At 64.8% G+C, this 27,997-nt stretch overlaps 1 protein-coding gene across 2 annotated transcripts; it reads right to left on the bottom strand.

The window, feature by feature from the left end:
* Positions 1–2: 2 nt before the first annotated feature.
* Positions 3–27,997, bottom strand: FLNC (filamin C). 2 transcript variants are annotated; one of them, XM_055132705.1, is made up of 47 exons: positions 27,640–27,997; positions 23,709–23,957; positions 21,815–21,912; positions 21,536–21,686; positions 21,321–21,439; positions 21,147–21,224; positions 20,878–21,040; positions 20,573–20,773; positions 19,490–19,627; positions 19,085–19,211; positions 18,822–18,958; positions 18,371–18,678; positions 17,305–17,448; positions 17,019–17,142; positions 16,362–16,522; positions 16,181–16,271; positions 15,922–16,091; positions 15,682–15,799; positions 15,315–15,577; positions 14,173–14,770; positions 13,305–13,478; positions 13,037–13,199; positions 12,496–12,656; positions 11,653–11,820; positions 11,422–11,545; positions 10,863–11,019; positions 10,535–10,724; positions 10,433–10,456; positions 10,038–10,285; positions 9,397–9,477; positions 9,079–9,178; positions 8,859–8,999; positions 7,911–8,039; positions 7,659–7,832; positions 5,686–5,847; positions 5,374–5,577; positions 4,605–4,757; positions 4,393–4,515; positions 4,038–4,280; positions 3,475–3,744; positions 3,238–3,375; positions 2,882–2,997; positions 2,331–2,463; positions 2,031–2,207; positions 1,668–1,886; positions 962–1,171; positions 3–870 (listed from the first exon to the last, which is right to left on the bottom strand). In XM_055132705.1, exons 1-47 carry the CDS (start codon positions 27,995–27,997, stop codon positions 683–685), a joined length of 8,166 nt encoding a protein of 2,721 aa, XP_054988680.1. In that variant the 3' UTR covers positions 3–682. The 2 variants fall into 2 exon arrangements, with proteins under 2 accessions (XP_054988680.1, XP_054988684.1); XM_055132709.1 differs by lacking the exon at positions 9,397–9,477.

Raw genomic sequence — 27,997 nt, 5'->3', positions numbered from 1 at the left:
TCTCTGCGACGGGCCGCACTTTATTTTGAGTTTTCCACCCAAGCAGCTCCCAGGGATGCTGCATGACATGTGCAAAAGGCCCCCAGAAAGCTGGGCCTCGCAGTGTGTAAAAAAGGCCCCCAATGGGGCAGAGCTGTGCAACCATTACAAAAAAATAATAATAAAGGAATCAGTCCTCAACAGGCCCGGGCCGGAGCTGCTGCGCTGGTGCTGGGTCTTCTTCCCGGGCCAGCTGCCCTGCGCCAGTCCCTGCGGCCACCCGAGGGCTGGACACAGTCCTCCACAACAAGGAGGCCTGCAGTGTGGCTGGGGGTGTCCTCACACACAGGCACCTCCAACCATCGGCTCCCCCAACGGGCCTTAGCCCCACCCAAAAACTCAGGGCTTCCCGGTGGGGGTGGGGGGGTTCCCCAACACCTCAGTCAGCCTTCATGTCACATTTGAGGGGAGGGACACAGCTCTCCAATCCCCGGAGGTAAGGCGGGGTGAGGAAGTGCAGCCCCTGTCACACCGCACGGCGGGTTACAGGGGCCTGGCTCTGCGCATGCGCATCTGTGTGTGTCTGTGTGTCTGTGGGGTATGTGTGTGTGTGTGTATGTGTGTTTGTGTCTGTGGTTTGTGTGTGTGTGTGTGTGTGTGTGGCCAGAGGTGGGGATGAGGCTGGGGGAGGCACTTGTGGGATTCAGGGCACGTTGACTTTGAAGGGGCTGCCGGGGACGCTCTCATCGCCCCACTTGACGATGAGGATGTAGTCCCCTTTCTCCTTGACGGTGTAGGTGACGTTGTAGACGCGGTTCCCCATGTGCTTCACGTACACCTCCTCGCAGGGCGTCTTGGGCCCGTGCACGCCCACCATCATCATGTTGGTGCCTGGAGAGGGCGGGCAGACGTGAGACCGGCTCAGCCACGCCCGAGGATGACCCCTCCCCACCCCCCCACACTCATCCCCACCTCCACCAACCTGCTTTGCTGCAGTCCACCGTGAAGGAGTTCTTCTGGCCCACGAAGGCCTGGGACAGGCCCAGGCCCCGGGTCACCACCTTGCTGGCGTCTGAGGAGAACTTGGGGATGGAGCTGTAGCTGGAGCCCCGGCTGGAGGACGACTTGGTCACCGTCTCCACCAGAACCGTGGACGTTTCGTGAAGGCTGTGGCCTCCCGACAGCCGGGGACCTGAGGGGAAAGGGTGGGGTGGCCGCGAGCCAGGTCAGGCCTCTGAGGACCCCCGCCCTTCCTCCGTGCAGCCTCCGGGACACGGCCCACTCCCCCGGAGCCCAGACTTGGGGCTCAGGGAAGGCTCATCCCACGGCTCCATCCCTCACCCTCTGTCAGAGGGCCCGAGTCCTGCTCTCAGAAGCAACAGAAATTCCACTAAGCCTTCACGCAGCTTCAGGAGGAAGCTCGTTCAAGGCTTCCTGAACTCTGTCACCTGGGAACGGAAACCCAGGAGAGCAGAAGCCTGGGGAGTCACTGTCAGAAGAGTCAAGTGACAGTCACAGAGACAATGGGCTTGACTTTACAAAACAGGTCCACGGGCTAGCTCCCCAGGCCCAGGCCCGCCTATTCCTGGCAGCTTGACCCTGATCTGTGTGACCCGGAAGTGAATGGCCACGCCACTAGAACCTCCCCAGGCCAAGTCAGACAGGAAATCCCCTCCCAGGGTACTCACCTGTGACTTTGGCTTTGAAGGGGCTGCCCACGATGTGCTGGGGGCCACCATACTTGATGGCAATGAGGTAGTTGCCAGGGGCCATGGGTGTGTAAGTGACCACATGGCCTTCGGGACACTCCCGACAGTCCAGCTGCACCTTGGAGGGGCCGTCAATGGTGACAGATAAGGCACCCGAGCCCGCGTTCAGCGTGTTGACAACGAACTCGGAGGACACACCTGGGGGCCGGAAGGAGCAAGGTCGTAGGCACGGAGGCAGGACCCGGGCCCGCAGAGCTCCGTGTGTCCGCTCAGGCACTGCTCCCACCCCCTGCACCCCACGCCCCCATGTCCTACCCCTTCACCTCGGCCCGGAGAACTCACCGGTCGTGCCTCCCTCCAGCCCAGGACCATAGGCTGACACCAGGCCTGGGTCACCAGCCTGACTCTGCTCCCCAACACGGATCTTGAAGGGGCTGCCAGGGATGTGGGCACCATTGAACTTGACGTCGATGGAGTGGACGCCGTTCTCGTGGGGGATGAAGCGGATGGTGTGCTTGTCTGTGGGGACAGATGGACGGTGGATGGATGAGTCCCGGACTCCCCCACCAGCCGCCTCTGCCCTTCCCTCACCCTCACCCCCGATCCCAAACCAGGGCTCGGCCGGGAGGGGTGTGCGCTCACCGCTGTCCAGCTCTGAGACAGAGCACTCCTCCACCGCCCCCGAGGGGGTGTGCACTCTGGCGTCGATCACGCCCCGCGCGCCGTTCAGCTGCACGGCGAACGACGCGGGCTGGTTCACCCGGAGCCCCGTCTCCTGCAGAAGTCCCAGAAAGGGGCTCAGACGCCTGTGAGCCCTGCCCGGAGCCCCCCACCCCACTAGCCCAGCCCTGTCGGGAGGCTGCGGGGAGAGGCAGGGGACGGGGCGGGGTCTGTGCGTGCCAGGACATGGGGGAGGACAGAGGGTCAGTGTCTCACACCCAGACATGCACGTGGGCCTGGCGGGAGCCGTGTGCACTCGGAGCCCGGGGGCTGCACTTAGTGACACAGGGCACATGTGGCTTTTGGTCCCATAGGAGGCAAAGATGAGCCGGGGGACAGGGGAAGGAGCAGAGCAGAGAGGTGACCCACGGGCCAGCCTCCAAGGCTACTGTCAGGGCTCGAGCAGACTCTGGGGCATCCTCCCAGCTTGCGCCCATCTCTTGGGGTGACGGGGGATGTCCTGGGCCACACACCTGCAGACTGGTGACGGTGAGGCGGCGAGCGTCGTCCGAAAGGGAGGCCACGGGCACCACAAAGGGACTGTCGGGGATGTGCTCATCGTTGAACTTGATGGAGACCTCGTAGTCGCCTGGGGGAGGAGGGACTCCCGTTAGCTCAGACCCCAGAGGGGGGGGGACCGCTCCAGCCTCCTCCCGGACACCTCCCACCCCCCACCCCACCCCCAAGTCAGGGCTCAGGTCAGGAGCCAGAGGCGCAGCCTGGGGTGCGGGTGGTGGGGGCGTTCCAGACCCCAATCCTCAAGCTTGACAGGGAGCTGATACCCAGCCTGGAAGGTCAGGCAGGGCCCCTCCACTGGGTGGACACCTACCTGGCTCCTGAACGACGTAGGAGACCCCGCAGGAGCCATCTTTGCGGTCCTCAAAGGCGATCTCTGCCTTACTGGGCCCCTCCACGGCGATGGAGAGCCCCCCAGCGCCGGCCTCTCGGGTCCAGATGCTGAACTCGGCTGTGGAGGAGGCAGGGCAACGTCAGGCACCCCCTGGCCCGGCCCTGCTGGGTGTCCAGCCCCGTTGCCCCCCACCGTGGGGGCTCCCTGGCTCCTCACCTGGCACGCCAGCCACGCCGCGCTCCAGCCCGGTGCCTCCGGCCCGCACCTTGTGGGCGCCGCCCTCCCCCAGCGGCCCCACCGTGAACTGGAAGGGGCTGCCGGGCACGTGCTGGCCGCGGTACTTGACGGTGACCGTGTGGGGCCCCATCTCCTGGGGCACGAAGCGCACGCTGTAGGCACTGTCCTCTCCCTCCACAATCTCCGCCGCTTCCGTCTTGCCCGACGGGCTGGTGACCTGGGCGGTCATGTCCTGAGAGCTGGCCTCGCCTGCAGCGGGGAGGGGACGGGCCGGAGAGACAGCACGGGGATTAAGGCGTGTCCTTAAGGCACGTGGCCTGACCCCGGTTCAATCCCGAGCACCGACAGGGGGCCCTCTGAGCCCCGCCAGGAGTGATCCCTGAGCACTCCTGGGGGGGCCCTGGAGGTAGGGGCTGCTCCCAGTTCCTGACCTGCCCCCCCACCGCCCCTCCTCTGCTCAGAACCAGCCCCCGGCTGACGGCCAGCGCCCCCTCCCCGGCCTGCCCACGCCACCCCCAGGCCCCGGGCCCAGCCCTGCTCACCCTCCTGCTGCCGCGGGATGCTGCTGAAGGAGCCCAGGCCTTCCCGGCCCAGGAAGTCCCCGAAGACGGCAGGGAAGGGGTCCCCGCCCACCTGCGTGGACTCCTCCACGCGCACCTCGCGCTTGGTCTCGCCGCCCCGTGTCTTGCTGATCTCCGTCCGCTCCGTGCGGGTGTAGGTGTGGCTGCTGCGGGTGAAGGTGCGGGTCAGCCGCTCCTGGGCAGACACCATCTGGAACCAGTTTCCTGTGGGGGACACCCGGGATCCAGGCTTGAGCCAGCGGCACGGCCCGGGGACCAACCCCCCAGCCCCAGCCCCAGCCCCAGCCCGCCCCGGGTTGCCTCCCCCGGTCCCCACCTGGGATCTTGAGGTTGAGGTCGCAGGTGCTGCCGATGGTGGCGATGGAGGGGGCCTGTCTGCGCCGTGTGATGCTCTCCTTCATGCGGCCCTCGCCGGTGACCTTCACCGTGAATGGGCTGCCTGCAGGGGCGAGTGGGGGCGGGTCAGGCTGCCCAGAGTCCCCACGCCCCTCCCACCTCTCCCACCCCAACACACCCCCCGGCACTCACCAGGCACGTGCTTGTCGGCGAACTTGATGTTGATGATGTAGGTCCCGGGCTCGGTGGGGCAGTAGGTGACCTTGCATGTCCCGTCCTCCATGTCCTCGCAGTTAATGTCCACTTTGCTGGGGCCTTCGATGCTCAGTCCCAGGCCACCATAACCTGGTGGGATGCAGGATGGGGGGAGGGGGCCTGTCTCAGTTCCCTGCTCGCCCCTCCCCAGCAGCAGGTGGGGTCGGGATGGGAGCCCCTCATGAGCGCCGAGGGACCAGGAGCCAAACCCAGAGGGCCGGGGAGCGGCTGCCTGGAAAAGTCCCCGGAGGTGGCAGGGCTTTTGGGCTCCAGAGAGGAAGCCGGCGACAGAAACTCAGCTGGACTCCCCCGAAAAGTGGGAGAACTAGAGCGACACTCAAAGGGCTGAGCACGACTCTGTATGCGGGAGCCTCGACTTTGGGCCCTTGGCCCCTCCCTGAGCACTGCTAGGGGCGACCCCCGAGCACTGAGCCTAAAGTAGCTCCTGAGCACCACTGGGGGCAGGCCTGTAGCCCCCAAAGCCTCCACACACGCGGGAGAGAGAACAGGGCAGGGGAGAGAGTTCTAGTGGCGGCGCCTGCGTCTGATCCCCAAGCACTGTCAGGTGGTCCCCACTTCCTGCTGGGTGGTCTCAGCTCTGCAGGAAGCGTCCCCAGGCCTCACTCCCAGCACTGTGGACCCCCCCCGTCAGCAAAACGAGGAAGACTGAGTGGACCCCCACCAGGAGGGGCCGGGGGCCAGGCACCTGCGTTCCGAGTGTCCACGATGAACTCGGCCACCTGGAAGGTGTGGCCCTCCGCCAGGCCCTTGCCCCACACGCGCACTTTGCTGGCGTCGCCAATCTCGGATGGGCCCACCAGGATCTTGAAGGGGCTGTTGGTGACGTGCTGGCCGCTCCTGCGTACGCTCACCACGTGCTCCCCCACCTCCTTGGGGGTGAAGGAGATTCCTGTGGAGAGCACGTGGGGTGAGGCGCGGCGCCCCGGGCTTCTGGCCCTTCACCCCTTCGCCCTCCCCCTGCCCCCCGCCCCGGCAGTGCCCGGCGTGCCCTCCTCACCGATGTGCCGGTTGGGCAGACGCTTCAGCAGACACGGCTCCTCCATGCCCGATGGGGCACGGATGCTGGCGGTCAGCTGGCTCAGGTCACTCTCCGTGATCTTCAGCGACACATCCGTGGAGGTGCCCACGTTCAGCTGGGACGTCCGCATGGAGTCATCGCCTGGAGGGGACACTGCGTTTAGGCGGGTGGGGGTGTGGGGGGGTGGACACGCCCGTGTCCAAGGCCCTGAGGTGCTTCTGTCCCGAATCTGTTACCTCCCTCTGCTGTGCATTTTACTGAGTTTTAACTTTATTTTCATTTCCACTGGGGAGGACAGGCTACACTCGGCAGTGCTCAGTGGCTATTCCCGGCTCTGTGCTCACAGGCCGCTCCCAGCAGTGTTCAGGGGACCATGTGGTGACCATGAGCAAGTGCCTCACCCCTGTGCTCTCTCTACGGCCACTCCTCTGTGTTTGTCGGTCACGAGGAGAACAGTCCAGACGGGGCGGCCAAGGCCCAGCTCAGGGCCAGAGGCCGCAAGTCCCAGCCCCAACACCGACTCGCGGCTGACCCGGGTTCAATTCCCAGCATCCCATATGGTCCCCCCAAGCACTGCCAGGAGTAATTCCTGAGTGCATGAACCAGGAGTAACCCCTGTGCATCGCCAGGTGTGACCCAAAAAAGAAAAAAAAAGGAAAAGAAAAGATGAAAACCACTGATTAAAAAAGAGAAAGCTCTCCAACAGAGTTTAGGTCCAGACCCTCTCCCTGCACTTGCCCCCCCAAAAAAAAAGTTAAAAAATAAAAAACAATTTTTTTTTATTTTGGGCCACACCTGAAGGTTCTAAGGAATTACTGCTCAGGGATCACCCCTGACAGTGCTCAGGGGAGCACACAGGGTGCAGAGGATTGAACCCGGGTCAGTTACGTGCAAAGCAAATACCCTACCAGCTATATTATTGCTCCAGTCTCTCCCTAAAAATAAATTTTGCAGTGCTGGGCCGATAGCTCGGCAGCCGGGGCATTTGCTTGTATGCAGCGAGGGTTCAATCCCTCACTAGCATCCAATATGGCAGGAGTAACCCCTGAGTACTGCTGGGTGTGGACCCCACAAAACAAACAAACAAAACAAAATGAAAGATAAATTTTATAAAATACTAGATTGGGGGGCTGGAGCGATAGCACAGCAGGTAAGGTGTTTGCCTTGCACGCGACCGACCTGGATTCAAGTCCCAGCATCCCATATGGTCCTCTGAGCACTGCCAGGAGTAATTCCTGAGTGCAGAGCCAGGAGTAACCCCTGTGCATTGCCAGGTGTGACCCAAAAAGCAAAAAAAAAAAAAAAAAAACAACCAGATTGGGGTCCAGGAAGACAGCTCAGCAGTCAGAGCTACGAGGTCTGGAGGCTTAGCTGGGAACTGAGTTTGATCCCCCCACCTTACCCCCCTGAGCACTGTTAGGTGTGGTCCTAGGCATCTCCGGGCTGGCCCTGGAGCCCTGTGGGCCCCTGGGCACTGCTAGGGTGACCTGGCTGGTCTCGGCACTATGGGCCCCAAGCAGCCTGGCGTCCTTGGGGTCCTGCATGGAACCTCCAGCCCACTTGGCCGAGTACACCAGGCGGGGCCCCTGGGATCCCTGAGCACTGCCTGCCCCTCCTCCAAAACAAACTAGAAAACCAGGAAAGAGAAGCCCCCTCGAGACTGGACCAGACAGGGCAGCCGCCTGGCTCGCGGTGTGACGCGGACCAGGCCGGGGCGGGCCTTCTGCTCTCCGCATCTTTCAGGAGGGGCTCTTGCGCCCTAACTCTGCAAAGGCTAAAGGCCGGGACGAGTGTCCCGCGGAGAAGGGGCGTGCTGGGTGTTCCTCGCCCGCTAGAGAGGACACTGTTCCTTCGCTTTCTCCCAAAGCGACATCTTCTTTCTGCCTTGAGAGGTCCTGCCCGGGCCCCTCCACCCGAGCCCGCCCGCGCCCCGGGCCAAGCTGTGTGTGCACCTGTGATCTTGGCCGTGAAGGGGCTCCCCGGGATGTGCTTGTCATCGAAGCGCACGATGATGCTGTAATCCCCGGGCGCCGTGGGCAGGTAGGACACGGTGCACGTGCCGTCCTTGTTGTCCTTACATGTGATCTCTGCCTTGGATGGGCCCTCCACGGCCAGGGACAGACCCCCTGCAGGGCGACGGGGAGCCCAGGTCAGATGCCCAGCCCTCCCTGCGGTACCTCCCACGCCGAGGCCGCACCCCTCACCTTCCCCGGCGTCCTTGGTGACGATGGTAAAGGTGGCTGGCTTGTTGACCATGCCGTGGCTCAGGCCTGGTCCGTAAGCACTGACATGGCGGCTGTTGATGGCGTCCACGTAGAACTGCAGGGGGCTTCCTGCGGTAGACAAAGAAAGGGGCTGGTCAGATGTGAGGACCTGGTCAGTCTCGGGCCGGCTCCCTCAGCCCCCTGCTGAACCCTGGGTCTCTCCATATGGACCTGCTCAGTGGAGCAGCAGACACAGGAAGAAAGGGAGGAAGGAAGGAAGGAAGGAAGGAAGGAAGGAAGGAAGGAAGGAAGGAAGGAAGGAAGGAAGGAAGGAAGGAAGGAAGGAAGGAAGAGGGAGGGAGGGAGGGAGGGAAGGAGGGAGGGAGAGAGGGAGGGAGGGAGGGAGGGAAGAAAATGGGAGGAAGGAAGAGAGGGAGGAGGGAGGAGGAAGGAAGTGAGGGAGGAGGAAGAAATGGAAGAAGGAAGGAAGAGAGGAAGGGAGAGAGAAAGGAAAGAGGAAAGAAGGGAGGGAGAAAGGAAGGAAGGGAGGGAGGGAAGGAGAGAGGGAGGGAATGAAGATAGGAAAGGAGGGAGGGAGGGAAGGAGAGAGGGAGGGAATGAAGATAGGAAAGGAGGAAAGGAAGGGAAGAAAAGAAGGGAGAGAAGAAAGAATAGAAGGAAGGAGGGAGGGAAGGAAGGAAGGAGGGAAGGATAAAGGGAAGGAAGGAGGGAAGGATAAAGGGAAGGAAGGAAGGAAGGAAGGAAGGAAGGAAGGAAGGAAGGAAGGAAGGAAGGAAGGAAGGAAGGAAGGAAGGGAGGAGGGAGGGAGGAAGGAAGGAAGGAAGGAAGGAAGGAAGGAAGGAAGGAAGGAAGGAAGGAAGGAAGGAAGGAAGGAAGGAGGGAAGGAAGGAAGAGAGGAGGGAGGGAGGGAGGGAGGCTGGCGCTCACCGGGAATGTGGTTGCCGTCGTACTTGATGCCCATCTGGTGCAGGCCCTTCTCGGTGGGGGCGTACCGCACGGTGATGGTGCCGTCCTTGTTGTCGGTGATGTTGGGCCGCGCGGTCTTCCCGGACGGCATCCGCACCTCCCCTGCCAGACACGCAGTGACGAGTGGGCCCCCATGCCCCTCTCTCTGGCCCGCACCCCCGCCCGGGCGCTGCCTGCCTACCGGTGAGCTCGCCTTTCTGCACGGTGAAGGGGATGACCAGGTTGAAGGGCCTCAGCATGGACTCCAGCGGCTCCACGGGCACCACCGGCTCCTCTGTGGCCTGTGCAGGGACAGAAGGGGCTGGTCAGCGGCTGTGGCCGGGACAGAGGGAGGCGCACGACGCTGGACGGTGAAGCCAGAGTGTGTCAGCTGCGAGAGGAGCGTCGCCCAGCCTGGTGCCCGCTGCCCGGCCCGACTCCCGGCTGCTCTCTGAGGTGAGCCCCAGCCCCAAGAGAAGGCAGAGAGGAGGCGGAGGAGGCGGTGGGCGGGCAGCAGTACCCAGTGCGGGGGGTGGGCGCCGGGCCGGGCCATCTGCAGGGCGTCACTCAGCTCCTCCACGGGGGGCCTGGACGCACAGGCCTGCAAGGCACGGACCAGCGTGGGCGGGGGCAGGCCCGTCCCCCCCCTCCCCGCCTCCAGGGGTGACCGGAAATCCTGGGTTACCGGTGGGCAGGGCGGAGAGAGTGAGGAGGGCAGGGAGCGGTGGCTTGGCCCTCTGGGGGGTCTCACCGCCCTGCGGGGCCACTTTGGGGGATGTACGGGGCCGGGGAGCACGGTGGTGAATTTCATTTATGTATTTATTTTGCTTTTGGGGTCACACCCTGCGCTGCACAGGGATTACTCCTGGCTCTGCACTCAGGAATTACTCCGGGTGGTGCTCGGGGGACCATATGGGATGCTGGGAATCGAACCCGGGTTGGCCGCATGCAAGGCAAACGCCCAACCCACTGTGCTACCGCTCCGGCCCCAGGTGGTGAGTTTAGATGGGAGACTGCGGGAAGAGCCAGGGCTGGATTTTGGGGGGGTGGCACTATGGGTTTGGGGAGTCGTCGCAGCTCCAGCTGAGCAGGCCCGCCCCACCGCCCACCCCACAGCCCCCCTACCCTCACTGCCCTACCGGCCCGGGTCGTGGGGCTTACCAGCACGTGGAAAGGGCTGTTGGGGATGTGCTCCCCTCCGAAGCGGATGGTGATGACGTACTTGCCCGGCTCGGGCGCCGTGTAGTAGATGTCGAAGGTGCCGTCGTGGTTCTCCACCACGTCCACGTCCAGCTCCGCCCCATCGGGCGTGGACACCGTGCACGTCACCTTCCCCTTGCCCGCGGCCTTGGCGTCCACCGTGATCACGGTCTCCTCCCCAATCTGGATGCGGGGACCCAGGCAGGCCCCTGCAGGCATGGAAGAGCCGGGTCAAGGGGCGCTGGGAGGGTCCACACCCCCCTACCCCGCCCCAGCCCTGCTCCCTTCCCAGCAGCCCCCACTCCCGGCCCCACGGCGGGGGAGGGGGGTGGGCAACAGAGCCAAGGGGGACTCACCCAGGCCGTGGCCGCCGATGGACACTGGAAAGAGAGAAGCGTGTGAGGCTGGGGCAGAGGCCACCCCACCGCCCCGCCCCCCCGGATGGAAGGGGGACCCACCTGTGACGAGGCACTTGCTGGCATCCCCGGTGGGCAGCGCATGGATGCGGAAGGGCGAGTAGGGGATCTCGTCGCCCCCATACTTGATGGTGATGGTGTAGCGGCCGCTCATGTCCGGCACGTAGGACACGGTGTAGGTGCCGTCTCCGTTGTCGCGGATATTGGCCTTCTTGGGCTTACCCTCGGGGTCCTGCAGGGTGTAGGGGGCGGGAGGAAGAGGAGAGGAGAGCAGCGGTCAGGGTCCACCTGTGCCCGGAGCCTGGCCTGGGGCGGGGCTCACCTGGTGGCGGGGGGGGGGGGTGTGTGGAGTGGGGGGAGGGGGGCTCACCAGGATCTGGACGGTGAGCAGGCCCTCGCCGGCGTCCCGGGCGTCGATGGTGAACTCCACGGGCAGGCTGGCGGGGATGCCCGAGGCGTTCAGGCCGGGCCCGCTGGCCCGCACTTTGCTGGCATCGTGTGCTGGGAGCACCTTGATCTTGAATGGGCTGGAGAGGACGGAAGCATGGACAGGAGTCAGGAAGGGGGTGAGCGATGTCCAGGAAGGGGGGGCACCCAGAGAGGCAGGGAGGGGTGGTGGGAGTAGGGTCAGCTCCCACCAGGGCCAGGCTGCAGGGACTGGAGCCATCGGCGTGTGTGTGGCCCATGGTGGACACCAGCACACACGGCCCGTCCAGCAGCACCGGGAGGAGCCTCTGGGCACCCCCGGCTGTGACCCCGAAGCCGGGCTTCCCTCCCACCTCGTGCCCTGTGGTGGGGAGGCCAAGTCTGTGAAGGGTCCCAGGGAGAGCCCGAGGGCGGGGCGGGGGGTGAGGCACACAGGACGGGCCCCCCCCAAGTCCTGGCTGGGCTGAGAGTCACCCCACGTCCGGTCCGTCCTCCGTCCTCACCTGCGTGGCACCTCGTGGTCGGCGTACTTGACGGCCACCGTGTAGGGCCCGTCCGTAGCCGGGGTGTAGTGGACGGTGTGGGTGCCGTCTCCGTTGTCACGCACCTCCACGGGCTCAGCCACACCTGGGCGGGTAGGTGGAGCAGGGTCAGCTCAGCCTCCCGGGTGGCCCCCCGACGCCCCCTCCCCAGCCCGGCCCGAGGCGAACCCCATCCCACTCCCCATACCATACCTGTGGGGCCCAGCACGGCCACCTGCAGGGGTGCCCGGCCAGCCTGGCTGCAGTCTACCGTGAAAGTCTGGGGCACCCGGGCCCGGACGCCGGCCCCCAGCCCCGGTCCCGAGCACTTGACCTTGCTCGGATCCACCACATCCTTCACCGGCACCCGGAAGGGGCTCCCTGCAAGCAAAGGGAGTGAGCTCTCTGTGCCAGGAAGTAGGGTCTCTGATACCCAGGAGCCGGGGGGGGGTGGTGGGGGGGGGAAGCCTTCCCTGCTCCAAGGTGCCCCCAGGAAAAACAGAATGACGCGTGTTTAGGCCACAGCCAGGGTGCTGGGGATCGAACCCAGTGGCCTGGCCTGCACGCAAAGCCTGAGCGCGAGCCCTTTTGCACTAACCCCAGGGTCACAACTTGAATGTGTTCCGACAGTTTTGTATGGCTTTGCGGTGACGGGGATGGAACCCCGGGCCTCACGTGTGCAAAGGCCGCGGTCGGCTGGGCCACAGCCCCCTGGTGTACTTCTGAGAGTGTCAGTGAACAGCTTTGGGGGGCAGCGTCCATGTCAGTGGCCCCTGCTCTGGGGCCCCCTGAGATATGTCTGCTGTGGGCTCAGGAGCTCTGGCGACCCCGACAGTAAGAGGGGGCGTGTGCTGGGTGGCCCCCTGCCCCAGGGCCAGCGGCCTGGCTGGGAGGGAAGGAGCAGAGCCCAGGTCTGAGTCTCCGGGGCCCACCCATGGTGGGGACCGAGAGGGTCACACATCACCAACACCCACCCCGACCCTGAACTCGGGCTGAGCCTCCGTACCCCGTTCCTCCCGGCTTCCCCCCCACTTCTCGCTGCGGCCCCCTGCCCACCTGGGATGGGCCGCCCCCCGAAGGTGATGTTGACGTCGTAGTCTCCAGCGGTGAAGGGGACGTACTCCACGGTGCAGCTGCCATCCTTGTTGTCCTTGCAGGACATTTTTGCCTCCGAGGGTCCCTCGATGGCCAGGCCGAGGCCCCCAGTGCCGGCCCCCCTGTAAGACGGACACCCCCACCCGCTGGGCTCAGACTGGGGGAGGGACGAGGCAGGCCACTGGGGGCCTGGCCACAAGGACATCCTAGGGGTTGGGCAGGGGTGACACAGAACGCACTTGGGTGGTCCTTGGCAGGAAGGGGTGGGGCAAGGTATGCAGGAGGACAAGGTGCAGGCAAGGGGCTGAGATGGGGCCAAGGCTGGGGCCAGGGGCTGGAGCAATAGCATAGTGGGTAGGGCGTTTGCCTTGCACGAGGCTGACTAGGTTCGATTCCCAGCATCTCATATGATCCCCCGAGTACCGCCAGGAGTAACCCCTGTGCATCACCGGGTGTGACCCAAAAAGTAAAAATAAAAAAGGCTGGGACCAGGGGCGCTTACCTGGTCTCCACGGTGAAGCGGTTGGCCTTGTTCACCAAGCCCCCCTCCAGGCCTGGGCCAAAGGCCCGGACACGGGTGGGGTCACAGCCCTCGGTCACACCCACGCGGAAGGGGCTCTTGGGCACGGCGACGTCGTCGTACAGAACCTCCACCAAGTGCATGCCTGGAAGCCGGCCATACCCACACGGGGTCAGCGGGGGGCTGCCCCGCACGCACCCGCCCTCCCACCCAGCATCCCCACATGGCCCCTGCTCCCGCCGGCCCTCACCCTCTTCGTAGGCCGTGTACTGCACGCGGTAGGTGCCGTCCCCGTGGTCGGTCACGTAGGTGTCTGTCTTGGCGCCCGAGGGGTTGAGCACACGGGCTGTCACGTGGCTGCCCCCCGTGGTTGTCAGGGACCTGGCGTCCACGGTGAACTCGGTGGTCACCTCCCGCAGGACGCCTGGGTTTCAGAGGAGAATGGGAGCGCTCAGGGCGGTGGGAGCAGGGGACAAGGCCTCTGCACAGACTCCCAGCCTGCTCCCCGAGTCTGAGGGCAGCCGTGCCGGCCACCCTCTGCTCCCCGCCTGCTCGGGCTCTGTCCCCCAAACTCTCCTTCACTCCTTTCTCTACAGTGACCACCTGCTGCGTGGCCCTCTGCGCAATGCCCAGCCCAAGGCTCACCTCGACTGCACTAAGAACCCTCTTTGTCGTTTGTTTTGTTTAGGGAGCGGCACACCCTGCAGTGCTCAGGGCTCACTCCTGACTCTGCACTCAAAGACCACTCCTGGGGGGTCAGGGAGGGAAGCAGGGTCCTCTGCCTGCCAGTCAAGCACCCTGGACCCGCTGTTCTATCTCTCTGGCCTCTGACTGGAGAGCTCTTATCACCCCTGCACCCCCAAAGTGCCTTCAGCGCCCTCTAGAGCCACCAAGCATGTGAGCAGGCTGAGCCCAGGGGTTCCCTGAGCGCTGGCACCATATGGTGCCCTGCAGGCAGAGACAAAGCGCCCTCCCTGCCCTGGCCTCGGCTACTTCTCGGGGCCCCTGGGGCTCCATCAGCTGCAGAGCTGTCCCCACGCCCCCACGCCCCCCACCCCGTTGCCCCTGAGCCCTCCGTCCCTGCTGCAGGCAGCGCCCCGGCTCCTGCCCTCACTCACCGTGAGGCTCCACCCCGGGGCCGGAGACCTTGACCTCACTGGTGTCCACCGCGGGCTGCACATGGACGCGGGTGGGGAACTTGGGCACGGCGTGGCCCCCGTACTTGATGGTGATGGTGTAGGTGCCGGGGAAGGCGGGGCTGTAGGTGATGTGGTAGGTGCCGTCCATGTTCTTCTGGATCAGCACCTCGGCCTTGACGCCCGCGTCCGACAGGATCTCAATGGTCAGCTCGGCCTCGCCCGCCTCCGAGCAGTCCACGGTGAAGGTGGCCGCCTCGCCGGCCTTGCCGCGCTCCAGGCCCGGCCCGCTGGCCCGCACCTTGCTGGGGTCGAACACGGGCTGGATGGTGGCCTTGAAGGGCGAGCCGGGGATGTGCGCCTCGGCGAACAGGATGTTAATGGTGTACTCGCCGGGCTCCGTGGGCAGGTAGCTGACGGCACAGGAGCCGTCCCCGTTGTCCTGGCACTCGATCTTGGCCTCGCAGGGGCCTTCCACCGTCAGCCCCAGGCCCCCTGTGCCAGCGCCCTTGGTGTCGATGGAGAAGGGGGCCGGCGTGCCCACCAGCCCCCCCTGCAGGCCGGGGCCGTAAGCACACACCTAGACGGGAGAGGCGGGGGTGAGGGTCTGGACACCCTCCCGGCCCGGCCTTAGGGCTCCCCTGCCCCCTCAGCACCAACACTAGCTTTGGGCCAGTCTGGGACCCTCAGGGTTCCCCGGGGCCCCACAGGCGGCCTGTAGGAGCTTCTCTTTGGCCCGCACTGGCCTCTTCTTTCCTCTTCCTTTCCCGTGTCTCACGTTTGTCTGGGTTTTGAGCCCCGTGCTCAGGGCTTACTCCAGGCTCTGTGCTCAGGAACTGAGCATTCCTGGTGGTGCTTGAGGGGGACTGTCCGTATCAAACCGGGATCAGTGCCATAGCCCTGGAGTATTTTTCCAGCCCCATTCTGGGCACTCCCCATGAGAAACCAAGAGAGACACCCTAATCCGGCCCGCTAGCAGCTCTGGGATTCACGTCCTGGGCCTGAGGCCCTGCGGTGTGAGGGTTGCAGGGGGGGGGGTCACAGGTACATAACACCCCATACCCCCTCACTCCATCAGCCTGCTCCCCCTCCCTGACCCCAGCTCCCACCCGCTGGCTCCTCACCTTGGAGGGATCAGGAGGCAGGACCCCCTCCACGGTGAAGGGGCTGCCGGGCACCGGGTGTCCATCATAGGTGACGTCCACCTTGTAGGGTCCCTCCTCAGGGGGCATGTAGCGCACAGCCTGTGCCTCCGCCCCACTTCCGGGCTCCACCTTGCAGGGGATGGGCCGCCGGGAGGGTGAGGTCATCCGCACATCCAGCTGGCCCTGCCCGCCAGCCCCGCGTGTGTCCACGGAGAACGCCTGCTCCTGCCCCACAGCCACCTCTGTGTGGACGACAAGGGAGATGGTGAGCCCCGAGGGGGTCTGCCCCCAGCCCCGGCCCCCGCCCGGCCCCCTCGCTTCCAGGCCAGCTCTGGCCGTCTCTTACTGCTGTTGAGGCCTTGGACTTTGACTTTGCTGAGGTCCAGCGGAGGGGCCACGTTCACCACAAACGGGCTCTTCGGGATGGGGTCACCGCCGTAGGTCACCGCCACGGCCATGTTGCCCTGCGGGGAGCAGCAGGAGGTCAGAAGCGGGGACCCCGGCCAGGCGGAACTGAGCTTGGTGATTCCGCGTGAGAGGGCGGCAGGGGGCAGGGCCGGGGCCAAGGCCGGGGCGGCCGCCGTACCTGCTGCACTGGCGTGTACTTGACCGTGTACGAGTAGTCGTGGTTGTCGATGATCTCAAAGTCCCGCACAACCTCGCCCTTGGCAGCACCCGCAAACTGCACGTCGAGCTTGGCCTTGCCGGCCCCCTTGGTCAGCACAGTGAAGTGGGTGGGCTTCCCCACCTCCACACCTGGGGGGGGGTCATCGGGGAGGGTGGTGAGGGCCTGCTGCTGTCCACCTGCCCCCACCCCACAGCCCTGGCCCGGCCCAGACACCCACCTGTGCGGTTGAGTCCAGGACCCTCGGCCCTGACCTTGGTGGCATCGTGGGACGGGTCCACCTTGATGTGGAAGGGGCTGGCGGGGATCTCCTGAGGGGAAGGGGGGACGGCTGGGTCAGTGAGGTCGGGTGACTCCCGGGGAGCCCCAGGAAGGACGCGGCCAGAGGACAGGCTGGGTACCTGGTTGGCGAAGAGCACCATGATGGTGTAGTGGCCGGCCCCTGGCGGCGTGTACTTGACCGTGAAGGTGTCGTTGTCGTTCTTGATGATATCGAAGTCGATGTCGGCCTCCGTGGGGCCCACCACACCGGGGGCACACTTGATGCCGATGCTCACGTCACCTGAGGGAGGCAGGAGGCCCTGAGCTGGGCGCTCAGAGATGGCCCCGTCTGACAGGGGCCCTTGGAGGGCCGGCCCACCCGCTCCACCCGGGTGCCTGGGTGTGAGGGGCAGGTATATGCGAGTGTGAGTACATATGTGAATATATGTATGAAAATGTGTGTATGTGTATGTATATGTATGTACAGGAGTATATGTTTATATGTGTCTATATGTGTGAGTGTGCATACATGTGACTGTGCACATATGAATGTGTGTTTGTACATGAGAGTGTATATGTATATGTGTCTATGTGAGGATACGTGTGTGTATGTGTGAATGCATATGTGTGATTGTGTATGCATATGTATGAGTGCATATCTGTGATTGTGTGTGAGCGTGTGTATGTGATTATGTGTGATTGTGTGATGTGTGACTGTGTGTTATGTGTGTGCATGTGAGATTGTGCGTGCGTGTGTGTGTGTGTGTGTGTGCACGCATGCACACGGGGCGCCTCACCTTGCCCGGCCTCGCTGCAGTCCACGGTGAAGTAGGTGGGCTCCTGGGCCTTGAGCCCTGTCTTCTCCACACCAGGGCCGTACACCTTCACCCGCTCCGGGTGGCTGCCCTCGCCCACATTCACCTGCAGGGGGAGGGCAATGCTCAGGGCAGCCCCCCCAGGCCTTCCCCTCCCCGGGCACTGCCGCCCCAGCCTTGGTGGGACCAGTGTCACCTCTCTGGGGTGAGGACCTATACCAGGGACTCCAGGTGGGGTTAGGGGGTGGCCAAGGTGTAGGGGACGCACCCGGAAGGGGCTCTTGGGCACGTTGACACCTCCCCAAGAGACGATGATGGTGTGCTTGATGGGCTTGGTGGGCACGTAGGAGCAGCGGAAGGTGCCGTCGCCATTGGGGATGACCTTGACGTCGATGGGGCAGCCATCTGCGTCCTGCGGGCATCATCATCGGGTATCATCATGGGAGGAAGGGCTGAGCGGGGCTGCCTCAGGGCTCCGGCGCCCCCTGCTGGCCGCTGCCGCCCCGTGCCCTCCCTCCCAGCCCTGGTGGCCAGAGTGCAGGAGGCCTGGCTCCAGGCCATCTGTGTGGCCGGGTCTCAGCACAGGGCTCTGCAATGTGCTGGCCAGGAGGACACTGGGCTGAACCAATGCTCCTAAGCCCAAAGAATGAACCTTTTCAACAAAGCCAGCCTCTTGGACTCCCCCAGGAATGTTCAGTAGCCTCCAGCGGGTCAGTGACTCCAGCTTGAGAAAGGGACTCGGGCTTTTATGTCTCCGGCTCCCGGAGCTGGGAGCGCCCTGGGAGACAGGTCTCACTCGGTCATCTTTCACTTGCAGCTTTTCTGGGCACAAAACGGCGCGTAGAAACCAAGACACCGAGTGCAGAGACGCAGCTCAGTGGGCTGCGCCTGCCAGAGGCTCCTGGGCTCCAGCCCCGACACTGCAGGAAGCGAGTCCTGAGCACCGAGCTGGGAACAGCCCCTGAGCACTGCTGGGTGTGGCCTAAAAGAAACCCCCATAAAACCCCACTTCTCTCGAGTTCTATGAACCCCTAAAAAAAAAGTCTGGGGGCTGGAGTGATTGCACAATGGGTAAGGTGTTTGCCTTGCTCACGGCTGACCCGGGTTTGATTCCCAGCATCCCATATGGTCCCCTGAGCACCGCCAGGGGTAATTCCTGAGTGCAAAGCCAGGAGTGACCCCTGTGCATTGCCAGGTGTGACCCAAAAAGCTAAAAAAAAAAGTCAATCTGGCGAGGCTCCATTTTCCCGCCTGGACATCTACACTTCCCCCTTAGCCCGGCCATGGTCCAGCCCTGGGTCCAAGGAGGGCTTGGGGACGGGGCAGTGCCGCACCTGGGCGTAGAGCTTCAGGTCTCCCTTGCCCGCGGCCCGGGCGTCGATGGTGAACTCCGCAGGCCTGTCCACGATGCAGCCCGTGGGCTCCAGGCCGGGCCCAAAGGCCTTCACCTTGTCGGGGAAGCAGTCGGGCGGGGCGGGCTGGATGTGGGCGATGAAAGGCGAGTCCCGGATGTCCTCGTCGTCGCAGATGACGTGCACGGCATACTCGCCGGGCTCGGTGGGCCAGTAGCGCACGTCGCAGGAGCCATCGCCCTTGTCGTCACACTCGATCTTGGCCTGGGAGGGCCCCTCGATGGAGAAGCCTAGGGAACACCGTCGGTCACGCCCCCGCCCTCACTCGCCCCCCCCATTACCCCTCTCCATCCTCACCCAGCCACCCCCAGCGGCCCCGTGACTGGCCCCGCTGCTCTCCCAGCAGCACCCCCCTTCGACTGCCACGGCTTACCCAGAGTCCCCACTTCGGTGCCGACGGCTTCCACCACGAAGTCAGCCGACTTGCCCACCTGGCCGGTCTCTAGGCCAGGGCCCCAGGCACGCACCTTCTGCTCACCGGCCTCTGGGCTCACCTGCACCTCGAAGGGGCTGTGTGCAAAGAGGGTGCAGGAGTCGGTGCCAGGCTAGCCTAGGAGAAGGGTGGGTCCTCCCCACTTCCCACAGAATCACCCTGCACAGGATTGTCGGGGCGGGGGGAGTGGGGAGGGTGCTCACCTGCGGGGGATGGCGTAGCCACCCCACGTGATGGTCACCACGTACTTGCCGGGCACCATGGGGTAGTACTCACACTCGAACACGCCGTCCCCCACCTCCCGCACCTTCACTGGCTCCTCGGTGCCTTCTGAGGGAGGGAGAGGGGGAAAATGGTCTCACGTCCAGCCCGAGGGGCCAGCATCCCCAAGGGGCAGAGCTAGAGGTCAGGGCAGGCCATGTGGTCCCCGACAGAGCAGCCCAGCAGAGCCTGGACGGTGGCCTGCAGATAGGGAAACTGAGGCTGCAGGCAACCAAGCTCTCCAGATTCTCCTGTGGAGCTGCCTGACCTGGACCCCAGGGGTCCCAAGCATATCCCTTCTGCTCCCCCACCCCACCGCAGCCCAGAGTCCTCAGCCTGGTACTCACTCGGCCCCTTGACCGTGACCTTGAGCTCCCCGCTGCCAGCACCCTTGGTGAACACCTTGAAGTCCGCAGCTTCCTTCACACGCACACCCTTGGGCTGCAGGCCCCGCCCAGAGGCCCGACAGGCATTGGGGTTACAGGCTAGGAGAAGAAAGGAGAAGTTGGGGGACTGAGGGGCCCTGGACAGCCCAGCCCCTACAGGCACCCTGTGGTTCCCAGAGCAAGTGCTGGAAGCAAGCCCCGAGCACCAAGTTCAGGATTCCCGGGAGCCACCTGGGAGCAATGGAGTGACCACCTCCCGCCACCAGATGCTCATCCATGCCCCAGAAAGAGAGAGGGACCACAGGACACGGAGCCCGCCAGCTCTCAGGCAAGGCCTGAAACCAGCCGGCCACAGGGTTCTGCCACGGCTATGCACCCAGACCCAAGAACCTTCTCTCAGCCTGCCACGGGACCCAGAGAGCGGGTTGGAACCTCACGGGGCCACCAAAGGGGCCTGAACACAGAACTCTGGCCTGCCACGTGGCACGCAATGGCCAGCACAGCGCCACGGGGTGGGCTGGCCCACGGCACCCAGCTGTCACACAGCACAGCTCCAGCCTGACATGAGCCTGGCCCCGCTTTTTGCCTGCTCCACATGTGTCACGGAGGGGTCACAGGGAAGGAACTGAGGCAGCAGTTCCCTGACCGGACCCCACCCCAGGGAGCCCTGTCACTGCCCCTCCACCTTCCAGGGGGCCTGTCTGGTCTCCCACTGCCCTCGGGGACAGGGGAGACCATCCCTTTAGCCCCCATTTTTTGTTTGTTGTTTGTTTGGGGGTCACACCCGGCAAAGCTCAGGGGTTAACTCCTGCCTCTGCATGCAGGGATCACTCCTGGTGGTGCCCATAGCAATTGAGGCTCAAACCTTGGTCGCCCCTACCTGCTGGACAATCGTTCTGACCCACCCCCACCCCCTTGGCCCTTTTAAGCCCCCCTGTGGATTTGGCTTCGTTTCCCTCTATCTTTGGACCCAGGACTTGGTGGTCATTGTCTGCGCATGCAGCCTCAGCACAGAAGCAGGGACACAGGGTCGGGGGTGGTTACCTTCAGCCACGTGGACAGGGAAAGGGCTGCGGGAGATGGGGGCCCCGGCGAAGGCCACGTGCACTGTGTGCGGCCCCTCCATCACGGGCCTGTAGGTGCAGCGGAAGGTGCTGTCCCCTTTGTCCTCCAGAGCCACCTCCACCGTGTCCCGGCGTCCCTGGGGGTCCACGATCACCACGGCCACGTCTCCAGTGCCGGCTCCTGCCATGGACAAAGGCATCAGCCCCCGCTAGGACATGGGAGTTGTTGGAGGCGCCCTCTCAAGATCTCCCCCACACTTCCCCTCTCTAGAACCCCCCCCTTACCCGCAGTGTAGATGTCAAAGTAGGTGGGCTTGTTGGCCACGTTGCCTATGGGATCCAGGCCGGGCCCACGGGCGGACACCTTGTTGGCATCCCCCAGGGCCATGCCCACGTTCACCTCGAAGGGGCTATGCTCGATGTTCTGGCCAGCAAAGAGCACGGTCACCTGGGGAGTGGGTGGGGTCAGAGGTCAGCAGCTGGGAGAGACGCTGGCGGTGGGGGGGGGAGAGCAGAGCCCAGAGGACGGCAGGCACGGCGGTGGGGCACAGTACCTTGTGCAGGCCAGCCACCTTGGGCACATAGGAGACAGCGTAGGTGCGATCCTTGTCATTATTAGGGACCACCTGAGCCTAGGGAAGGGAGAAGGCTGACAGTTAGTGGCCTGGTGGCCACTGTACCTGCACTGAGGGTGGTGCTGGCAGTGTTCCATGCCCTATGCCCATTACCTCCTCGGTGTGGCCCTCGGGGTCCTCGATATAGACCAGCACCTCGCCCAGGCCGGCGTCGGCCGTCTGCACGGTGAACTGGGCCGGCTGCAGCACGGTGTTCCCCTGCGGCTCGATGCCTGGAGGACAGAGGGCGGGGCCTTGTGCTCAGCGAGACACCGCCCCCTCCCCCAGCAGGCGCCCACCGCCCCGAGCTCCCGGGGTTCCCCACATACCAGGCCCATAGGCGAAGGCCTTCTTGGGGTTCAGCTGCTTGCCACGGACCGGGGCGCCAGGCTTGAGCTTGGCTTTGGGGAACTGTGACAGGTAGGTCATGACCGAATGCTCGTCCACGTTGGGGTCCACGATCTCCTCAGGTGCAATCACCTGCCCAGAGAGAAGCGGAGTGATGGGCACGGGGGGTTCCCTCCTGCCATGCCCACCTGCATCCCAGCCAGGGGCTGCCTGGGCACAACCCCCCACCCCGTCGGCACCCATACCCCACACGCGTGTACCTGGGGCACCCCAAGCCAGTCATCGGCCTGCTGCATGGCTTCCCGGGCGTTCTGGACAGGCTGGTTGGGGTCCCAGGCTGCCCAGTCGGGGCAGAGGCCTGGAGAGACAGGGAGAAGGCGTCAACTGGGGAAGAGCAGTTGGCAGGAACTGGGGTGCGCTCACCCAACCTGCTCCCCACCCCATGCTCCCATTCCAGGCCTCTTCCTACTGATGAGCCCCTACATCATGGCTCTGCAGCTGGGGTGCCCATCACTGCCCAGAGTGGCTCAGGCCTCCTCCCCTGCCAACAAGGAGGCCTTTCTGCCCTGGCTGACGCAGCCTGGCACAGCCGCACGGCCAGGCTCCTGCTGCCCGGGCCTACACTGACCCTTCGCCCCTGAGCCCTATGGCATCCCGTCCTTTCTGCTGCCTCAGAGGAGGGCAGGGCTGACCGCACAGGCCTCCCACTCGTCTAGATCAGCATTTCTCAACCAGGCGGCTCCCTGTGGGCCCCCAGGGTAGTCCCAGGGGACCACAGTGAAAATGCATCCATGAGGGACCACAGCAGGAGGACCCAGGAGCCAGCTGGTAGGACAGAGAAGCCACAGGAAGAAGAAGGCCAGGTCAGAAGGGGCCATGGGCAGGGAAGGGTTAAGAAACACAGCCCGAGGGGGTCTCCTCAGCACTGATCTGGATCTCCAAGCCTCTCTCATTCTCTCTCCTTAAATGCCCACTTGGGGAAACTGAGGCACTGGTTAGCCCAGGAGAGGGCATTGGGAGAGGAGGCGTCTCCCATTGTGCCCCCCTCCCCGGTCTCAGAGATGAGTCCTCCTTGTGGAAGAGTTAGGGGGTGGCTGGCCCAGGCGGGGCTGGAGGAGGGGGCTGGCTCAGGGCTGGAATCCCCGAGCGGCCGGAACAGCTGAGCTCATGCTGGCCGCCGCGCCAGCTGGGAATGCTTCCCGGGCGGCCATGCCCCCACCGCCCACCCTCTGCTCCCCGGCTGACCCTGGAATGGGGGGAGCCTTCTGCCAAAGGGCCAAGCCCCTCTCAGGCACGGCTGACTGGGCAGAGGGGAAAAAGACCAGCCCTCTGTGGAGGGAGACCAAGGCCAAGACTGAGCTGCGACCCCTCCTTCTCAGGGACCCTGCTGTCCCCTGGTCAGTACAGACTGTGCCTGTCAGTAGCCACAGGCCCCCTCCTGCGGGACCTCAGTCACTTGGGTGGGGGGGTTCCCAGGGTCTCACAGAAAAGAGCTTCTCAGGGGCTGGAGCGATAGCACAGTGGGTAGGGCGTTTGCCTTGCACGCGGCCGACCCAGGTTCGATTCCCAGCATTCTCTATGGTCCCCCGAGCACCGCCAGGAGTAATTCCTGAGTGCAAAGCCAGGAGTAACCCCTGTGCATTGCCAGGTGTGACTCCCCCCACAAAAAAAAAAGAAAAGAAAAGAAGAGCTTCTCAGGGTCCGGTCTGGCCCTGCCTCAGTCCCTTTCTTTCAAGCTCAAGAGAAAGGCCCAGGGCAAAGCAGGGAGTTCCTGGAAGCCCTTCACCTCAGAAGAGCTTTGTGACCTGGGTGAGCCTCTCTGGTCCTTCACATCACGTCCATGAAATGAAAGACTCTAGGGTCAGAGCGCGTTTGACCCCTGGCATCCCATACAGCCCGCCAAGCTCCCAGCACTGATCCCTGAGCGCAGAGCCAGAAATAAGCCCTGACTCAGCACAGCCGGGTGTGGCCCCCAGACGCAGACAAAGCACATGCTGTACACGTGGAACTCCAGGTTCCTCTCCGGTGACACAGGGAGGGCCCGCACCCCGCCCCCCACCCCCCGCGCCCCAGCCCTGCGTGACGCCTTGGCCGGCCAGGATCAGCCTCAGCCCCCAGCTCTCCCGGGCCACAGGTCCCACCATGCCCACTCACCTGGGGCACAGTTGTCCACCAGGGCGCCCAGAGCTTTGCCGTCCTGCCAGTCACGGTTGAAGTTGGTGATGGGCAGCTGCGGCACCTTGTTCTGGATCCAGCCGAGCAGACGCTGCTTGGGCGTCTGCTTGCGGGCGTCCTCGTCCTCCTCGTCCTCCCACATGGGCATGGAGATGGAGTAGTGCAGGATCAGCGTCCAGATCAGGCCCAGGATCAGTTTCAGGTTCCCATCCACGATGGCTTTGCTGTCTGTGGGGCAGAGGGGAACGGCGGGCTCAGGAGGGTCCCCCCGCCCCGCCCCGGCTGCCCACCACATCCCTCTGTCCTGTCAGACATGCCTCCTGCTTCTGCTCCCCAAATCTCACCCTTTGCCGAGCCCCAGCCCCAGCCCCAGTGGAATTTCCTCAGCGGTCGGCCTTTCCCTGAGCGACCATGTGAAGGTGCCTCCAGCTCTGCCTGCACCCCGAACCCCAACAGGCCCCCCGGCATCCTGTGCAAGTGTCCAGATTTGCAAGGCTTTCTGGGGTGCAGACCTGGTTTGGGTTTTGTTTCACAGTTTCCTGGAGCGAGGCTTCAACACGCCCAGAACAGTACTTTTTTAAGCACCATCGGATAAATTTTGCCGAGATCTCTGGACATCGAAGCAGCGGAAGCACGGCCAGGAGCCAGGATGGCAGCCCCTCCCCAAGCCCTCTCTGGTCCCTTCCCCGGGGAACAGCTGGGGTGTGTGCCCTTGACCAGTTTCAAAGGTGTCGGGCACAAATGGAATGAAATGGAATCATCCTGTGACTCTGGGTTCTCTCTTCCTGTCCCCAGAGCCGAGGTTTTAACAAGTCTTGCTGGAATGAATGAATATTCTACAAACGCAGAGGGGGAGGAGGGGCACCTAGCTGGCCCCAGCCAAATTCTACTGGGACACGGTAGAAAGCCTCTGGAATGAACTTTCAGGAAGAGCGGGGTGGGGGGGGTGTTTTATACCTGGTGAAGACTTGAAAACCACATTTGCTCATGGGGGGGGAGCAATCGTGTGATCGACAATAGCTCAGGGAAGTGTCCCCCGCGGGGGTGCAAGTCCCCCCCACAAGCCAAGATTCTAGCCTTGCCCTTTTTTGAGGCGTATGAGGGATCGGAACAGATGCCCCCTGATTTGGAGGGAACAAGTTGAGCTCCGCGTTAAGGGCAGGGCAGATCCCGGAGCTGTGGCGGCGGAGAGAGCAGCGGATGTGGAAAGGGGAAGGCAGAGGGCACCCCTGGCTTCCTGGAGCACTGCTTCGGGAGGTTGGGAGGGGAGCGGAGCCCGAGCCCTGTTTACGGTGTTGCCCCAGAGATGGGACAGGGTGGGGCGGGAGGCGCCCCTTTACACATTGTTTCCGGCCCCCACCCCAGAACGCGGGGCTGCCCGTTAGGAGAGGGGAAGAAAGGCGTGGGGAATCCCAGCATTCCCCGGCGCTCCCCCCCACCTGCCCCAGGAGGGGACACGGTTGGTCGTGGCCCCCTTGGCGCCCCCACCGGCCACTGATTCATCCTTCCTGCCCCCGCAGCTCCCCGCCCCCCTGGCTGCCGCGCCGCACAATGGTTTGGCAGCTCGCGGATTCCATGACACGCTCCCTCCCCGCTGGCCTCCCCGGGGCTGGGGTTCCCTCCAACACGGTCTCCACGCCCCGGCCTCCGCTTCCCAAGCCTCCGCTCACAGCCCAGCACAACTTCCCCGGCTTCCTGCGCGCGGAGAGCGGGAGCCCTTGCAGGGGGAGTGGGGGGAGAGGGGGAGGGGGCGCGGGGACAGGGGGAGGGGGGCCACAGAGGGGGCGTCCTTCTTATTTGCATTTGCTGCCTCGGCGGCCCCGAGGTTTCTCCAGGCAACTGGCCCGGGGCCAGACAGCCCAGTGGTTTGAGGGGCCAGGACAGGAGGGGGCGGGCCCTTCTTGGGGCCCCTCCACCGCCTCCCACACACACACCCCGCGCCAGGAAGCAGAGGGAAGGTCAGCCGAAGGCTGATTTTCTCCCTCAAGCCCACCTGCTTGGGCTACTCCCCAACCCCGGCAAAGGGCTGGACACCCGCCCCGGCCGCCCCAGAGCCACCGTGGGCCTCCAGTGGAGGGGGAGGGGAGCGGGCCGGCGGAGGGAGGTGCTGGGACAGCTGCTACCCCCCCTCCGCCCCTCCCGAGGCCGTTGGCTCAGAGAGATGGAAGAGCAACTGGGGAACAGCTGCAGGGCCCCTTTGTTCCGAGGGGCCGCGGGGCTGAGGGGGCCGCGCAGGGTCCCCGGCTCCTGCAGCCCCCGGCAGCGAAGGAGGGTCCCGCCCCTTCAGGGGGCCTTCTCGGCTCCCACCCCGGCCTAGGGCCCTGCCGCTCCATTTCAGCCCTGAGACAATGACCCCCACTCTTCCCACAAGTGGGGAAGTTGCTAGAGGGAGCGGGGCGGGTCCAGGCAGGACCCCCATGAGTGGGCTGGGGTGGGCTCAGCCCCTCCCTCCGCTCTGCCCAGCGGAGCAACCGGCGGCTGCGCCCTGGGGCCAGCCCTAAGGCTCCCCTCCTTTCCCTCCCGCCGCCCCAGGGCAGCTTGAGCTTCTTCCCCATCCAAGCGCTGGGGTCGCAGGGTGGGGGTGGGTGGGTGGCGGCCCCTCGGCCCGGGCCAGGCTAGGCGCGGAGGAGAGAGGGGCGCTCAGGAAGGACGAGGCCTGGACAGGGGCCGCGAGGCCACCCAGTCGCGTCCACGGCCTTGGGGAGGCTCCAGGCTCAGTCCCCCAGACCCCACCTGGGACCCGCAGATCCTGCTGCCCCTTCCCGGTGCAGGGTGTGGGCTGGGGGGCTCCCAGCACACACACGCCCACCCCCCTCGCTGAGTCCCCCTCCCCCACCCCTGTCCCCGGGCTCGTCCTTCTGGAAGGCTCAGAGACTTCTGCTGTGTCACGGAGGTTATTTCCAGGCCAGGCTGAGCGGGTGGGGGCGGGGGGCAGTATTAGGGCAGGCGGGGGGGGGGGGACAGGGGGGTGGGGGTGAGGCCTGGACAGGGGGGCAAAGGGCCCCCGGGCTGACCTCAGCCTCTAATTCCGGAGGCCCGGGGAGGCCCTGGGGGAGCTGCCGTGGACACACGTTCAGTTTTCTGGAGGAGTCGGGGGCACCTGACCGTGAGTGCCCAGTGTCTCCCTAGGGGCCCCTTCATGGCAGGACACTTAAACCCTCGTCCCCGGCTGTGTGTCAGTGGGGTGCGGGGTGCTTGCAGGGATGGAAGGGGAGGGGGGCCTCTGGCCCCTCAGAGCCCACCTGGGCGCGGGGCTCCCCCACGCCCGGGCGCCTCCCCACCCCCACCCAGCCGGACACACCTTCCAAATGTGGTCACGGCGCAGGGCTATCTCCCCTCCCGCGCGCGGCCCAGCGGGGCCACAGCCAATCCGGGCCCAGGAGGTGGGTCGGTGGGCGGGCCAGGATGGGCGGGAGCCCCCTCGTGGGGCGCCGGGTAGGGGCCGGACAGACCCGGCTGGGGGACCCCGGCGACCGCTCGGTGCCTTTTTTAGGTTTCCGAGGCTGCGCCCTGCAGCCCCGCTGGGGCGCACAGAGCGCGGCGCGCCCCGGGTCGCCCCCCACGACTCCCTCCGCCTCCTAAGTGGAGTCCGAAACCTGCCGTCTGCCCGCCCCTCCTCCTGGGGGAGGGGGGTGGGAAGCCACTGCCTTCTCGGGGAGGGGGGTAGTAGCCCCCCACAAACGAGGTGTTGGCCCTGTCCTCTCAGGGGCGGGGGAGCCTAGGAAACGGACCGGAGTTCAACCACACCAGAAGTCTGGGCGCCACGGGGGCACCCCGCACCCAAGCCGGCGGTGCAGAGTGGGGTGTCCAGCCTGCAGTTAAGCGAGCGGGCCGGTGCGGGGGGACCGCTCGGCGACGCCCACCCCCACCCCCACCCCGGGGGGCGCCTGGCCGTCCCGCCCGCACTGACCGATGGACACGAGCTTGATGTGCTCGCGCTCGAGGAACTCGAGGGCCACCGACACGTTCTCCAGCTTCATCTGGCGGAAGTTGGGGCGCGGATGGAACTTGCGGTACATGCGCTTCTGGCTGAGCACCTCCAGCAGCGCGATGAGGCGCAGCCCGTCGCTGAGGTCGCGCTGCAGGTCGGTGAGGCGCTTGCCCACGCACTTGAGGTGCTCGTTGCACCAGCGCGTGAACGTGTTCTGCTGGATCTTCTTCCACGGCGCGTCCTCGGCCAGGTCCTTCTCCGTGGACGGCATGTCGTCCGCCTCGTCGGCGGACAGGCCGAGGCCCGCGGGGTCGGCGTAGCCGCTGTTGTTCATCAT

The sequence above is a fragment of the Sorex araneus genome, chromosome 1 (assembly GCF_027595985.1).
Source record: "Sorex araneus isolate mSorAra2 chromosome 1, mSorAra2.pri, whole genome shotgun sequence".
Lineage (NCBI taxonomy): Eukaryota > Metazoa > Chordata > Mammalia > Eulipotyphla > Soricidae > Sorex > Sorex araneus.
This window is presented reverse-complemented; position numbering and strand designations above follow the sequence as displayed.

What these genes read in the sequence shown, in the direction of transcription:
- FLNC (XM_055132705.1), bottom strand. Translation starts at nt 27,997, where the DNA reads ATGATGAACAACAGCGGCTACGCCGACCCCGCGGGCCTCGGCCTGTCC. An exon ending in CCCCGGGGTGGAGCCTCACG is followed by an intron (nt 13,479 to 14,172) that starts GTGAGTGAGGGC and finishes TCTGAAACCCAG; the next exon opens with GCGTCCTGCGGGAGGTGACC. An exon ending in TCACCGTCACCAGTCTGCAG is followed by an intron (nt 2,464 to 2,881) that starts GTGTGTGGCCCA and finishes GGACTTCTGCAG; the next exon opens with GAGACGGGGCTCCGGGTGAA.